The sequence below is a fragment of the Lycorma delicatula genome, chromosome 3 (assembly GCF_047948215.1).
Source record: "Lycorma delicatula isolate Av1 chromosome 3, ASM4794821v1, whole genome shotgun sequence".
Classification (NCBI taxonomy): Eukaryota; Metazoa; Arthropoda; class Insecta; order Hemiptera; family Fulgoridae; genus Lycorma; species Lycorma delicatula.
The window spans coordinates 45,664-60,811 of record NC_134457.1 but is presented as its reverse complement, the minus strand read 5'-3'; the positions used below and the strand labels follow the sequence as shown (position 1 = coordinate 60,811).

General features: G+C 33.6%; 1 protein-coding gene across 1 annotated transcript in view; it reads right to left on the bottom strand.

Moving 5' to 3' along the window:
- Nucleotides 1-15,148, bottom strand: part of LOC142321327 (store-operated calcium entry regulator STIMATE-like) — a 65,794-nt gene that overhangs the window by 25,348 nt on the left and 25,298 nt on the right. The window contains exon 4 of the mRNA XM_075359318.1: nucleotides 646-767. Within this exon, the coding sequence (XP_075215433.1) occupies nucleotides 646-767 (122 nt within the window). The remainder of the gene's footprint in view (nucleotides 1-645; nucleotides 768-15,148) is intronic.

Sequence of the window (15,148 nt, the reverse complement as noted above, 5' to 3'; positions counted from 1 at the left end):
ACCGTTTGAATGATTAAACAGCCACCTCTTCACAGTTGGTTCTTTAATATCTGAAAGAAAAATGAATCACTATAGAATGCATCCAAACTGCTCATTACAAAATCATTAATCAGTAATTTTGTAGCTCCCACCTTGGATAACGAAATCTTGCTGAAGAACTGCGGGTAGGATGCAAATTTAATACCTAAAGGGGCTTTCAATTTTTTAAAAGGGTGCATTTATTTCATTTTGAAGTTCCTAAGCGGTTAGATCATTCTTTTTTCACTATCTACCCTATTTTTTTATTATTAATTCCCTCTTTTCTGGAATGCGGTGGGTTCAAAATCACCCGTGAATCCATGCTGAGAATTTTTAGAGTTAACAATATCCCATAATATCCAATATCCGGTTTCATGAGTAGTTTTCCTTACCCATCCAGAGACTGCTACAAAACCCAAACTGGGACTGAGGTGTTTATCAAATAAAGTTACGTCTCCTAATTTCTTCTAGACGTACAAAAATATTTTTAATGCATTTTCAAACTATTACCGCATAACTATTGACAAAATTATTTTGTAAATAAGTTTTACAACTACAATAATCATATTTAACACATTTTTTTATTATTTACTCACACACACTAAAATATTTAACTGAATGTCATACCATATTCTCCAAAATTTATAGCATCCCAATTATTCTGTTCGGCCAAATAGTGACAGTATCGAATGCCAATGTAAATAATGAAAATGCCGACAGAGGAATCTAAAAGGAAATTAATAATGTACCTAAAACACAATAAAAAATCAAATAATTAAAAAATTATAATTATAATTAACAAAACAAAAAAAAATTACAGAAATATTTTTATTATAAAGACAAAATATTTTGAAAAATTACCATTGAGAAAAATCATTGAGTATAAAATATTATTTTTTAAAGACTGAATTATTATTAAGATGCTATGTTGTTCTGTTGTAAACATTTTATTCGACTATGACAACACAAAGCTGCAAAATATGCCAAAATAACTTATGATTGTCATTTGTCAACATGTCATAGAAGAACTGTGACTTGAAACTTTTACATCATACTAACTGTATAATGTTATAATCACTAACTATTATAACTAACTACCACACATATACATGTTTCTTATTTTGTTTTAAGAAATAATTTTTCTGTTTGGACATTGAATAAAAAAAGTTAGTGTAGGCTAAAAGTTTAAAATAAAAAAACAATTTTTTCTCTTGAATGGTATTTTTGAGGAATGTTATTGAAAAACACATGACAAAATATATTTTTCAAAATAAAAATAAATAGAAAGTTCTTGTGTGACTGGGATATAAAACCTGTGTTTCCTATGTTGTTTAATTTTAGAAATACGAATTTGACCCGATTAAAATTCATTTAACTATCTAGTTTATGAAACGAATTAACATATTTTCAAAGTGACTTTCTACACCTGCTTCTGAGTTCAACCTCTTTCTATCACAAGTTCAAACATCTTGTAAATATAAATTTCATGTACCAATAAACAATTATGTAAATTACAAAAATGAGAAGCATTTTCAACTTTAAATTGTAAAGTTTTATACTTATAAAAAAAATTAAAAGATAAATTTCGATAAATAGTCCATTTATCACTGTTTTACATGAACAGTAAAATATCAAAACAATTGTTACTGATACTAGGGGCAATCCACAAAGTACACTAATAATTTTGTTTTAAAAATTTAGATAAAATTTTATTGCTCAGTTTTTTATTTTCTATAATATACAGCACCTTAATTTATTTCTCAACATAATCACTTTTTAATTTAAGCATATATTACAGCCGATCACAAGTTTTAAAATTTCACTGCAGTCATCATCCACTGCTAGCAGTTCCATCCATCCATTCACCACCACTTTTTAAACATTTTCCATTCAGGAACAGTCAAAGGTTAGAAAAAAGGTGAAAATCACCTGAATTAAGAATTATATATATACTTGGCGAGTGATCGAATAGTTTCAGATTACAGGGTAAAAACTGGTTTAAGAAAACGTTCAATTTGGATGATTATTTATAGTCTTTTGAGCGTTTTGTAATACCAGTGTAGCATTTGTTGTAGCAGTATTTTCTGGTATGAACTCTACCTAAAGAATGCCTGTATGATCTCAGGAAATTGTCGGCATAAGTTTTCAACTTGAAAGTGTCTGGATAACTCTGGTTTTTTGGAAGAATTGGAACGGTACTATTTGAGCCACTGATGCTTGCTCATCATTTCATTTCATGGGTGAAATGAAAAACCCAGGTTTTATCACTAACACAGCTGAGAAAATCAATTCCATTTACGTAATATCACCACTGATATGCCAGTTTTGCTACAATTTGCTGATTTTGTGTCAGCATCACCATGGAATGGAACTCATCATGTGCAAGTTTTCTGGAAGTAAAGATATTCTGATATGATTTCACAAAAAAAAAAAAAAAAGAATGAGCAATGTTTAGGAAAAACGGGCAAATTATTGGCAATTATGCTTCTGTTTATAAAGATTTTGTAGATAACTGCATGCTACAAGTTTTCTACAACATGATAATTGTTCCGGTTGATCCTTGCCGTGGATAAAGTTTGCCCACTATTAAAGATTTCAAGTCACTTTCTCATATTCAATTCATACATTAGAGTATTTCACCTACTATAACCAACTATAACTTGAGTTATAGTTTCAAGAAGTATTCAAGGAGTATTCAAGAATCACCAACAGAACTTCATAGTTGAAAGGATTTTGTACGGTTCATTTTAATAATGCATAATGTTCACAAATATAGCAGATGACTCTCAGAACACAAAGAATTGAGATTAGAACACAGACTGACTTTAAACTGGGATGAGAGAATAACATGCATAGCAACCATGCACAAATGGTTTTTACTTAATGGATTACCCTTGTGAATCACCGATAACAGCTATTGCTGCTATATTAATAAAATTATTACCAAATGATTTAATTTTTTAATTAAAAGAAATATATTTACTTTGATTAAAATAAAAAGAAAATTACCTTTAATTTCTGATTTAACACAGAATAAAAATTTCAGCACTCAAATGATTACACAATATGGATAATGTTACAGAGATATAAACCCATATTTAGCCTTGTTTTATCATTAAAAGGCAGATATAAACTACTAGCTGAACCGATACGTAAAAAATCTACCAATTGAAACCTACTGGAAAACCTGTACATGCTCTATTAAAACACTAGGAACAAGTTTTGACAGAAATATAAAAGAAATAGGTTTAGACAGGCTCAATAAGGCTGAAGTACAAGTGCCCCCCCCCCCTTTACAATACATACGCAGCAAGTAGATATAGATTCAAAGTGAACTGCGTTCAGCACAGTCTCACTTGTTATTGATGGGGAAAACATATCGACCACTGATACTTAATCCTTATTTCAAATCCATTTATTCTTATTATTTATTTATAGGCAACTTTAAAGGGAAAGTTCCATGCCCAATTTTTAAAAACATCAAAAGGATGAGGTTAATTTCCTACTATCTTTTTGGTGAAGTGAAATGTTCATCAGAATGTTAAACCCATTCATTCATTTATTTTTGCATTTTTGCGGGGGGGAAATTTTGTTACCTTTAGTCTATCTAATCTGCTCATCATATTTTTAAAAAAAAACTGACTAATTCATGGTTCAATTTCAGGGTCTTAACAAGTGTCTGCTATAAGAAAAACTAGGTATCTGTCAACAAATTAATTCTATTGGGAAACACTTTGATGCTGGGACATTAGCTTTTTTTTAGCTATGGAGTAGCTTATCTAACCATTCCTGACATGATTTATATAATGAACAGAATATATAAAAAAATATTGATGTTTAAAGCTATTAAATACCTTTTAACTTTGACTTAAGAGTAATGAATCACAAATAAAATGAAATAGTAACAATTGCTTTTTAAAACTTCATTTAACTGATCCCACAGAGAGTTATGCCAGTGTGAATGAGCACCATCTTGTTGCCAAATACAGTTCTCTGGTCCATCTTGCAGTTGAGGAAAGAGCAGTGTATGTAACATATCTAAATAAGCAACTCCTGCTTGCTTCAGTCAAAAGTTGCTGTTTGAATATTCACAGAAAACATTTAATTTTGAGAAGAGACTTTTTTTTGTACACCCGATATTACTACGTACCGATCAGAATAAAATATGTATTTTCTTATTTGTGGATTATTTGAAAGCTCAATTTCTAGAATGAACAACTTGCTGTCTACTAAATCTGATGAAACAGTACAGGATGACCGTAAAAAAAATGGTTATCACCACAGATATAATACAATAAATTTCCCATTAACTGGAGTTTTGTTTGAACTAATGAAATAGGATACAGTGCAACTATTACTGTTTTACTTTTATTTTTAAGTGTATCTCAAAAATATGTATTTGTAGTAAGAATTGCTGAGAAAGTACAGCTAGTCTGGTCATTACAATGTTACTTTTATTATTTTTTTATAAGGACTATTATTAAAAAAAAAGCTAAAATACTTTTATATTTTATCACAATCTAAGTGAAGATGAAGACAATGCATGTAAAGATTATCTAGTAATCTAGAATACTGGAGTATTCTCAGGAATGCTTAAGAAATCTTGTAAGGATAAACAAATATTTTTTACATGTTTGTCAGATCTTACGCCTATGACATGTTTGTCATTTTCTTATGCCTGTGAGCGAATGCCTTTATGTGATTGGTCATCTCCAGCATATATTTTGAATTAATTTTTTAAAGGATATAATTAACTGCAAGTGCAAATTCAATAGCTAAAAAAAAGATTGACTTATAATTTAGATTTTTCAAAAAATCGTTAAATTTTTATATGAAGTGTATGCTTCACTGATTTTCATTTTTTTTATGAGACCAGTAACACGGAAAGGTTATCTTCTGCAAAACTAAAAAAGTTGTCATCGGTTAAAGGGATCGTATATTTATTAGCGTATAAGTTTACTACCTAACCTTAGGCAAGATATTGAAAGAGAAGTTTTGAAAATCGTATCTTCTTCAAGTTGGGGAGTTATCTTTTTAGGCAACTTGTGCAACTTAAGAATGACTATGTGGGTATCATTTGCCATGTTCATTGCCAATTTTTGAATGGAATTTTTGAACTGTTATACAGCAGTTATCTAGGAGGTATATTCTGGCACCAACAGGGAACATGAGAAAATGATGTGTCAACCTGATAAACCTCAAGTGCAAAGTGCAACTGGCAAAGAGATATTTCTTCATAGTGACTATCTTTTATTGAAGATTGCACGGCGATAAGAGTATATGTATTGTATCATAGGTTATTACAGATAACAGCCAACCACTCATTTTCTTTTACTGCAATCAAGTGGCATTTCACAAATAAGAAGTAACTGAATGACTGATTTACATGCACAGCTTAACTCAATACTCCTTATAATTTAATCATTGTAAATATAATCTACATAATTTTATGACTCTAGATCAGCGGTTCTCAAACTGTTTTTGCATACCACTCATGTGAACTATAGATCAGAAGTGTACCACCTGAATTATTAAATATGTCATTTGGATAGTGATAAGAGTTATACCTCAGAAAGGTAAACTGATAAAAATTACTATCTTTTTTGAAAGTATTTATTTATTATATAAAAAAATGTATGTATTACAATTTTTTTACACAAACCATTTATTTACTTTACGAAGAAATATTATAATATACATTTACTTACATTAGTGATTAAAATATTCTTGACTAAAAACTGAGTGAGAAGGATGGTGCTGCATGCTTAAAACAAGTGAAGAAATTTGGTTCAGTTTGAACTTAACACAAATCTGAGATAAGTTAGTTTGTAACAAAACTTATTTTTACCATAGCCAAAACAGAAAATCCACATTCACAATGATATGTTAGAAAATGGTATGAGGAATAGATACTCATTTTTAGTCTTTAGCCAAAATTCACAAAACTCTAATTTAATAAATTCAATTTTCAAACCTCTATTAGTTAACCTTTAATTAGTTATAGTTAACCTTTATTAGATAGTTCTATCAAAGATTCTATTTCATTGTTAGAGTTACAGGAATGATAGGATTTCATATATCCAAAGGAATTCAGAATAGTCTTCAAAAGTTTCAGAAATTTTCCAAATTTGGAAATGACTGGAGATTTTAATTCAAAACACTTATTCATAATTTTACTTTTTTGATAAATGCCTTTGTTTTATCATGTATTGAAAGTCAATTATTATTTCATGTAGCGAATTTAAACTTAATTATTGGGGGTGACTGAAAATATCTGATAAGTAGACTAGTGTTGTTATTTGCAGCTTGTTTGTCAATTATTCACATAGTTCAAAATTTGTATCCATTAGGAATATTTGCACCTCTGAATGTAGCTCAAATAACCTGCTTAGCATTTCTATTTTAGGAAACCTCTCACCTGTGTGTGTAGCAGTAACTGAATGTGATCTGTGCTCTCAGTTGAATGGTGAAAAATTACTATCTTCGACTTGAGTTAAGTTCTCTTTAATGTTTAATACCACGGTTTCAATTTTGCAGAGCATGGTATCATTTAACAGCGGTATTGTATCTAGCTGACATACAAGTCATCATATTTTACACAACAGGTAACAACAGCTTCCTCTCCAAAAGTACTGGAGAGATAAGTTGGTGTTAGTCTTGATGAAGGGAAAATCCGAACATTCACCACCCCGTGGTAAAGAGGAGGCAATGTTTGGACACAAACAGCTAATAAATATAGGGACTGAGTTCCTGGGATAAGGAAATCACTTTCACTAAGTGCCAACAGCCTTCTGGGAGGGTGGATGAGTGGGTGGAAGTAGGGCTACTCACTTACCCTTGGAATGACAAATCATCCCTAAAAGGTGGATGAACGCTAGAGGTCAATGGCATCCATGAGATATCCTAAGAATCAGCTGATCAACATGGAGTGTGCTTTTGTAAAATTTAAATTCGGAGGTAAATTTGTCCCCAATTTGCATCTCCAGCTGGGGACCGCAGGAGATTACACTCCAAAGATAATCAATAAAGGTAAATATCATACACGTATTGAAAAGTGGAATATCTGAACTTTGCTATTATGTGGTAAATTGGAAAATCTTAAGTTGGAAATGGAAATATAAATAGATGTGTTGGGAGTGACCAAGATGAGATGAAATGATGCAGGTGAATTTTCGAGTGGGAATTACTAGGTAATATACACAAATACTATTGAAGGTTGTCCAGGAATAAGGGGTGTAGGAGTTATTTTAAGTAAAGAAGTGCATAACCGAGTTAGTGAGTAAGTAGAATTATTCTAGTCAAAACAATCTAGATCTAATAAGATTATGGTACGAGTAGTGCAAGAGTGCATGCCAAGTTCAAATCAAGAGACTGAAGAGGTAGGTAAAGCAGGTCTACAACGAACTGAATAATATTATAAAGGATGTTAAGGCAGAGGCGAACTTAATCATTATGGGTGATTGGAATGATGTTAGGTAAGGGTGTTGATAAACCTGCTGTAGGATCTTATGGACTTGGAAGCAATAGAAGAGATGAACTTTTGGTTGAATTTTGTATTAAACATGACTAATCATGACTAATAGCAATTAACACATGGTTCCAATACCATCCAAGGAAGCAGTACACTTGATGAGGATGCAAAGGCCTCAGGTATTAATAACATACCTGTAGAAGAATTCTCAAGGCCACTGCCATAAATTTCCATACTGCTGTATTCCAGCTTGTCAGTATAATTTACAGATCATGGGAGGTCCCATCAGACATTAGGAAAAGTATCATAATATCTCTACCAAAAAAAGCATCAGTAACAAAGTTTTTACCTTTTTTACTTTTTTTGGGTGAAAAAAGATGTACTTTAAAAAGAACAGCAAACAAAAAAATTTAATCGACATAAATAAAATTTAACAAACTCAGAGAGGAGTGCCCTTTCTTGGATAACAAAGAGATTAAAGAACTCAGACTAAAATCATAATAATAATAAAACTAAAATAGTAAAAATGATTAGCAGTAAAATAAAATATACAACATGAATAAAAATTGACTGTTGGTGTACAATGGCCAAATAATATTAATTTCTATGAAGCATATTGATATTTTGTGGAAATAATAATATCTGGTCTAAAAATGTTTTATCCTTGCCTACGATACGGTCACTCGACAATTAAAATTTATGTGTTAGGCTGCATAAAATATGCAATTCATAAGGCACACAGTCGAGCAGCAGTTACATTGAAGACACAGTGGTGGGTTTTTTGACATCAAACACTGGTGAATAGCTCTGCTATGTCCTAACCACAATCGGTAGAGAACCAGTTCCTCTCAGCAAATTTTCCTACTTAAGTCCTATGGTAACACATTATTCTTGATTTGTCAAAGTTTATTATCTGCTGTAGCAGTCCAGTCACCTTGTCACTTTGCTCGAAGAGTGTGTTTTACAGAATTCGTAAAGTCGGCAATAACAACACGAGTGGTGAAAGACGGTCGACTACATTGTCTTTAGCAGTGGAATTCGCAAGTTCTTTACCCAGAATCCCCACGTGGTTGGGGATCCAGCAAAAATTCATTTGGGTGTTGGGATGGTTGAACTCTGTGATTGCATTATAGATTCCGATGACAGGATGTCTAGAATACAGATCTTCTAAAGCTTGGAGTGCGCTGGTATTTTGGGTTAATGACATTTAAAACCTTACTGATGGCATAAAGTTCAGCAATGAAGACACTTGTGATACTTAGCAGACCAAACATATATGTTCTCATTAATGACAAGTGCGCATCCAGTGGTATCACTCAGTTTCAATTCACCTGTGTATACTACTGTGTTTGGGTTTGCCTTGGAGAAAAATTCATAAAACATTTGCTGAAAGATGACAGGAGTTATTGATTTTTTATTATATGGTGCGTTTCATTTTAATTATCTCTGGTGATTTTCTTGTAACCTATGCACAATACAAAAAAATGATCTATAAAAAAGTTACTCAGATTGGAGGGCAACACCTCATGGTGACCTTGGATTTGATCTTGTTTCAAGGTAACACAATTTTTTCAAACAGATTAACCTATTTTTGACTCCACCAATAAAAAGAAGAGAAAATTTTACGTTTTAATATGCGGTCACACATATGACAGAGTTTTTTTGAATGCTACAAGGCTAACCATCAGAGATAATGTTATAAAGGTGCTGGATTCTTTTCGCAGATATTTACAGTCACTGGTTTTTAAGTTGTGAGAGGAGGATTACTATCTGGTACTGTCTTGAAGCAGCAAATTGTGCAGCAAATGAAACACCTTGTGTATGATAAGGACATAATTAAAATTTAAGGGATTGAGTTTCCATGAATATGAACAGGGATAGGTTGGAAAAATAGAAGGTGTCAAAATTTAAAAGGTAAACCCAGAAATGAACACCCATTGGTATTGTATAAAGTAGATTATCTTCATACCATTGTAAATGAGGGTTAACAAGGACTACTTTATAAACCGGGTGATTCAGCTGTCTTTTAAGACGAGCAGAGGAAGGTGCTACCAGTTGATCTCGCCTATCCCAAAGTGATGGGACAGATGACTTATCACTGCAAGCAAGTATGCTTGCGACAGGGGTTAACTAAAGACACTTGTAGCAAGACGAAGGAAAGCGTGATGAACAGCATCCCGCATCTTAAGTACTATATAAAGAGTAGGTGACACCAACCATAATCCAAATGAGAATGAACTAAACAATAATAAATATGCAACACACATTGGAGAGAATATTGATATTCTTTCCAATCATTGTTGCTAAGGACTCTCAGCACATCTAGAATTTTTTAAACATTCTGTATTTAATTATTTTATGTGTTTGACCCATGTAAGACGATTATCAAAATGTAAACCTAAAAATTTAACTTCGAGAGAGATGGCTCTTTGGCAATTGGCTCTCCATTGAGAAAGACTTGTGGAATAAAAGGGTCTCGCAGGCAAAAAAAGACTACACATTTTGTTTTCTTGGGTGAGAAGGTGAAGCCGGTTACCTTGGACCAAGCTTCAAGGTGAGATACAAGTAGCAAAATCATTAACAAATAAAGATGAAATAGGTGGTTGCACACAATTAGTAACACGGTTCTAAACATATAAGGGCATGTTTCTCTAAACACCATATAAGCCTTTGGTTCACCATTCTCTCCATTAGTTTACGTAGAATGTTCGTCAAGGAGATAGGGCGGTAGCCTGAAGAGTGTGCTTTGTCTTAACCAGATTTAAATACTGCTATGACAATGGGCTTCTGACCCAACAGGTGGGAAGATTTGTGTGAAGAACATACCATTATAAATGGACAGTAGGTGTTGTAGCATCGAAGTGGGAAGGTGTGAGAGCATACAGAGACGAATGTTGTCAGGTCCAGGGGAGGTGTCATCCCAGTTTTTAGTGCGTGCGACAACTCATTGCATGTAAAGGGAGTGTTTAATTCACGACCATCACCAGTGCTGAATAATAGTATTTCCATATATCTATGAAATCGTTAGTATACGATGAAGTGAAGGACACTGAACGAAAACAATCTGCCAAGTTAGTTGCGGCTGCAGAAGATGATGTATGAAGTTTTCCATCATGAATTAGTGTAAGAATAGATGTTTTTGGGATTTGCAAATTGCATACAGCTTCTTCCACACAGTAGATGTAGGAGTAGTGTGTAAGATGGTATCTACATAATATGTTCTATCTTACTCCTAGTGCCTAAGAATACAACCTCAAGATTTGTAGATCTGCATTTAAATCTACGCAGTGTCTGCCATTGTTTCCTAATCACATTTTGGCAATCATCATTCCACCAATGAATGGAGACGCCTAAGGTTCCAGATGTTTGTGGTATGCATCTATTAGCATTATTGAGTAACAGCTGTGTTAGTAGAACTAGGGCATCAGCACTATCATCATACTGTGATGGGAAGGCTTCATGGTAACCATTCCAATTTGCTCTTTCATCAATCCATCTCCTTGGCCTTTTATTCATCACTTGATACCATAAGCAATAATAATTGGCCTATGGTCACTACCGCAAAAGTTGTCACAACCAGACCAATTAAGACAAGGGAGTAAACTCAGTGAGCATGAGAGGTCGATGTTGGACAAAGTACAAGACGATGAGGACATAAACATGGGTAATACAAGATGTGCGTCACATCTCTCATGAGAATGAAGTTAAAAACCCCACCACTTTCTCTACAGTATATGAGACAGCATATATATGATCCGGTTTTTCTTCTGGGAATTTTTAATTTTAATATCCTGGGGTTGGGCAGTGCCTCAACAATAACCTCCAGCATTGGTGGTGATGAAAGGGGAGATTTTGAAAAATTAAAAATCACAGAGAACAACTAAGAGGGACTACTTGTACGGGCTCCTTTAACAGGGAGCTTATTTAATGGCTTACCACCAGCTGTATGTACACCTGCCCATAAAGGCAAAACCTTGGGGAGAGGAACTTTCAGAGAAGAATCCCACTAGCTACAGTTACTGACTTCTTGTTCACCTTAGTTAGCTTTGAAATAGAGGCTGTGAGCAAATCACCTTGATAAAATAAAAAGCTTGTTCGGATGTATTTTTAATTCACTGCAGGATCCACACTGTTGATAAACTGCATTTGTAGGAGCTTGCCTTTATGTAATGGTGGCAAAGGAGATGTCTGGTTTAACCAGATTCCAGGAGTTCAGCAAATTTTTATATTCTCTTCGTGTGACCGGAAAAGATAGCTTCTTCTTGGTACAAATTTTGATAATTGCCTTCTTTTCTTTAAAAGTTTGACAATCTCGTAAGCAAGAAAAATATGGTCCATCACAGTTAGTACAGTTTTCATACTGTAGAGGGATGTCACAATTTAAGTTATTATCTTCTACAGGACTGTTATCCTTCACAGACAATGCTGAGTGATCACCAATGAAGAAAACAATATAGAACACTAAACTTGGTACTGCATGCAGCTAAGTTACTTACCTCTATAATATTAAAAAGGACTGAAGGAAAAGTAGAAGTGTGCTTACTGAAGACCATTATACAGCGTTCAGTCGAGCTGGAGTATTCATTGTGGTTACACGTGTCTATTTTAGACGGTTTTTTCGGTATTTTTTAACAGTTACATAGTAAGGTTTTATCAGTGAATGGTTTACAAACATGTCTACAAAGTTTAATGATTTTTTTGGTCAATGGATTGTGTTGTAATTTGAATTTTTCAAAGTGTTGTGTTTTTGGTGCCCATTTTTGGGTGATTTTTTTTTTTGACCCCAGACTCTCCCAAAAAAAATTATTCGATTTTTGCTCTCATACATTTCCATTACCCCCTCCTGAAAAAGGCTGTGTGAAGTGTCAAATTACACTAATAGAGAAAAATAATTTTTTAATGTTTCTCTAAGTGTGACACAATCTCTTGAATTGTTTTTTTGCGTATATTACAGATCTGTAAATACAATTTTTCTACCACCATTAGTTTTAAATAAATTATGCTTAAAAAAAATTAAGGGAAAATATAGTTAAAATCTGTAAAATTTATAATTTTGCATGACCATATGTGTGTTAGAATGATTTCGTTGATGATTTTTTTTTATAAATAGCCCTAGTCACATCACGAATTAATGTCCAACAGTAATCGGCTAGCATGTTAGTATTCCATTTCCCTTTATAGCAGCTTTTCATCACCGAAATGTCTTGGTTGAAATGTTCACTGTGTTCGTCACTTACGTCTCCAAGGATGTCTGGGAAAAAACACAGATGTGAGTGGAGGAAATGTATTTTCAAAGACATATTACATCCCATAGCTCTGTATGAAGTAAGAAGTTGATTAACAATATCGTGGTAATTGTCGGATTTTTGTTTACCGAGAAACGTTTTTGCATACGTCTTTAAATGAAGCCCAATCTGCATTTCCTACATTATTTAAAATAAAAATATTTTTTTGGATTCAACTAAGTGCTCATGAATAAAACTTTTCCCATTTGGAGTTAAGTTGTCTCGTCTCTTCCACTAACATAATGTTTATTCCTAGCTTGGCTGTCCTATTTGCAAAGAAAACACATCTACTTAGTAAAGCCTAAACTGCATACCTAACAAAAAAAGCTATAACTTTCAAATCACCACATATGTTCCAGCTATGTTTTTTATAATTTATTTTTTCAAAAACATCTTTCATCACATTGTATGTCTCTTTCAAATTAATACCATAAGCGATTGGTATCGAAGGATATTTGTTACCGTTGTGTAGTAGAACCACTTTTGAACTATACTTGAACGAATCTATGAAAAGGCGCCAGTCCTCAGCTTTATGAACTTGTCCCAAGTGCAACATAAGGTCATCAATATTTGTGCAATAAAACAAATTATTTTCATCAATAAAATACTGAGAAAGTTCTTTTTGCCAGCTTCGAAAGCCCAACATTTTTGTATTTTTTTTTAAGTAGATTCCAACCTTGTAGTCTTGATCCTAACAGTTAAGCTTGATTTTTTGATAAATTTAAATCCCTAACCGAGTCATTTAATTCACCTTGTGATATAAGATGTAGTTTATTGGAAAAGAAATCAAAATCATTGTTGTCTTCTTCAGTTCTGCCTGATTTTTCATCGCTGCTTTCGAAACATACATTCACAGGTTTCAGGAACTGCAATAATTTCACTGTGAGGTACAAGCCTGATTGCAGATTGCTATGAAGTATATTTTACAGTATGTTTAGATTTTTTAGAAATTCCTAACACACTTGTTAAACAAAAATAACAATCGGTTACATGATCCTTTGGTTCACGCAAAACCATAGGTACATGTCATAATATGTGATTATGATATGATTTAATTCTTTGTCTAGTATTGTTTATTTATACCTTACAAATTATGTTAACAAAGTTAAACAATAAAAAATGAGCTAACAAAATACAATATAGCAACTTAAATTCTAACTATACAATGGAAAATGAAAAAAAATCTTTTAATTAAAGTTTAAAAATTTTTCAAAAATGGTGTATGATAGAAAGATTTTGAGTTTATATTCGTTTTCAGCATCAAAAAACAGATTAAAATTATATATCACATGTTAGTAACAAAAATTATGTTTATCAGTGTTATCAGGAATTTGGCGCTGATCAAGATTCTGATACTGGATGAGACGTCGCTCCATTTCTTCGGTGGTAATGACCCATCAGTGCGCTTCAGCGAGCGTTGGAACTCCCGAACTTCGGCAGAGAAAGTCTGCCGATTTTAAGGGTAAAAAACAAAGCATCCAAGTGTCTTCAGAGGAGAAGGACCTTTCCTCGAGAGGTCTTAACGACATGACGAACAGATTGAGTCTGGTGTTGTTGAAGCTTAAGCGAAACATGGAAACGAAACTTACCAAGTACATCGCCCGTCACGAGATGGAGTTGACGGCAATATTGGCTTCAAGACCTTAACTGAGTTGTCACCGCCGATTTTGAAGGTCGTACAGGCGACCCAAACAGACCCATCGCGAGAGACCGACCTTCGTGCTTTAATCATGGGCGATTACCTGACGATGATCTGACTTGATGTATTATAGCGTAGATGGCCATCCGAATTTAACAGTAAGATACGACAATTGGAGCTTCTTCTGATACCGGCGATAATTGTAGTTTTGTGGACCTGGCTCGAAAACGTGATGAGCATAGTCAATCGTCGAAGCTAAAATCTGGTGATATAGAAAGAGATATGTCCTGTCTTATGGTTGATGAGGCAACCTCCCTCACAAAGTGTAATTATAGAATACACTATGATTCTCCGTTGGAAGATCGGGAAATTTTCAAGACATTAATCTAAATGCTGTTAAGCGAGTCCTGCAGAATCTTCATTACCTGCTTTTGTTCTTCCTGTTGGAGCCTAAGGCGGTTCGGTCAAGAAAATGTTGATGTTTTTCTTTCGGAAAAGCTCTGAGCCGGTCTCGGAAGTGGTAGCACAACCCTTGACAGTAGCAGCTCAACAGCGCCCTGGAGCGGTGGTTGTTAAATTCTCCACGCCGCCCGTAGATGACAGTCGTACTGTTGTGCAAGCAGCGGGTAAGTGTTATGCGGACTATGAAGACTTTCGTTATAAGACAAGAAGCTGGTGATGTTCTCTCGCTGAGGCGTGGCAGAAATTATGAGTTGTTTGTGCGCATTAAGGGCT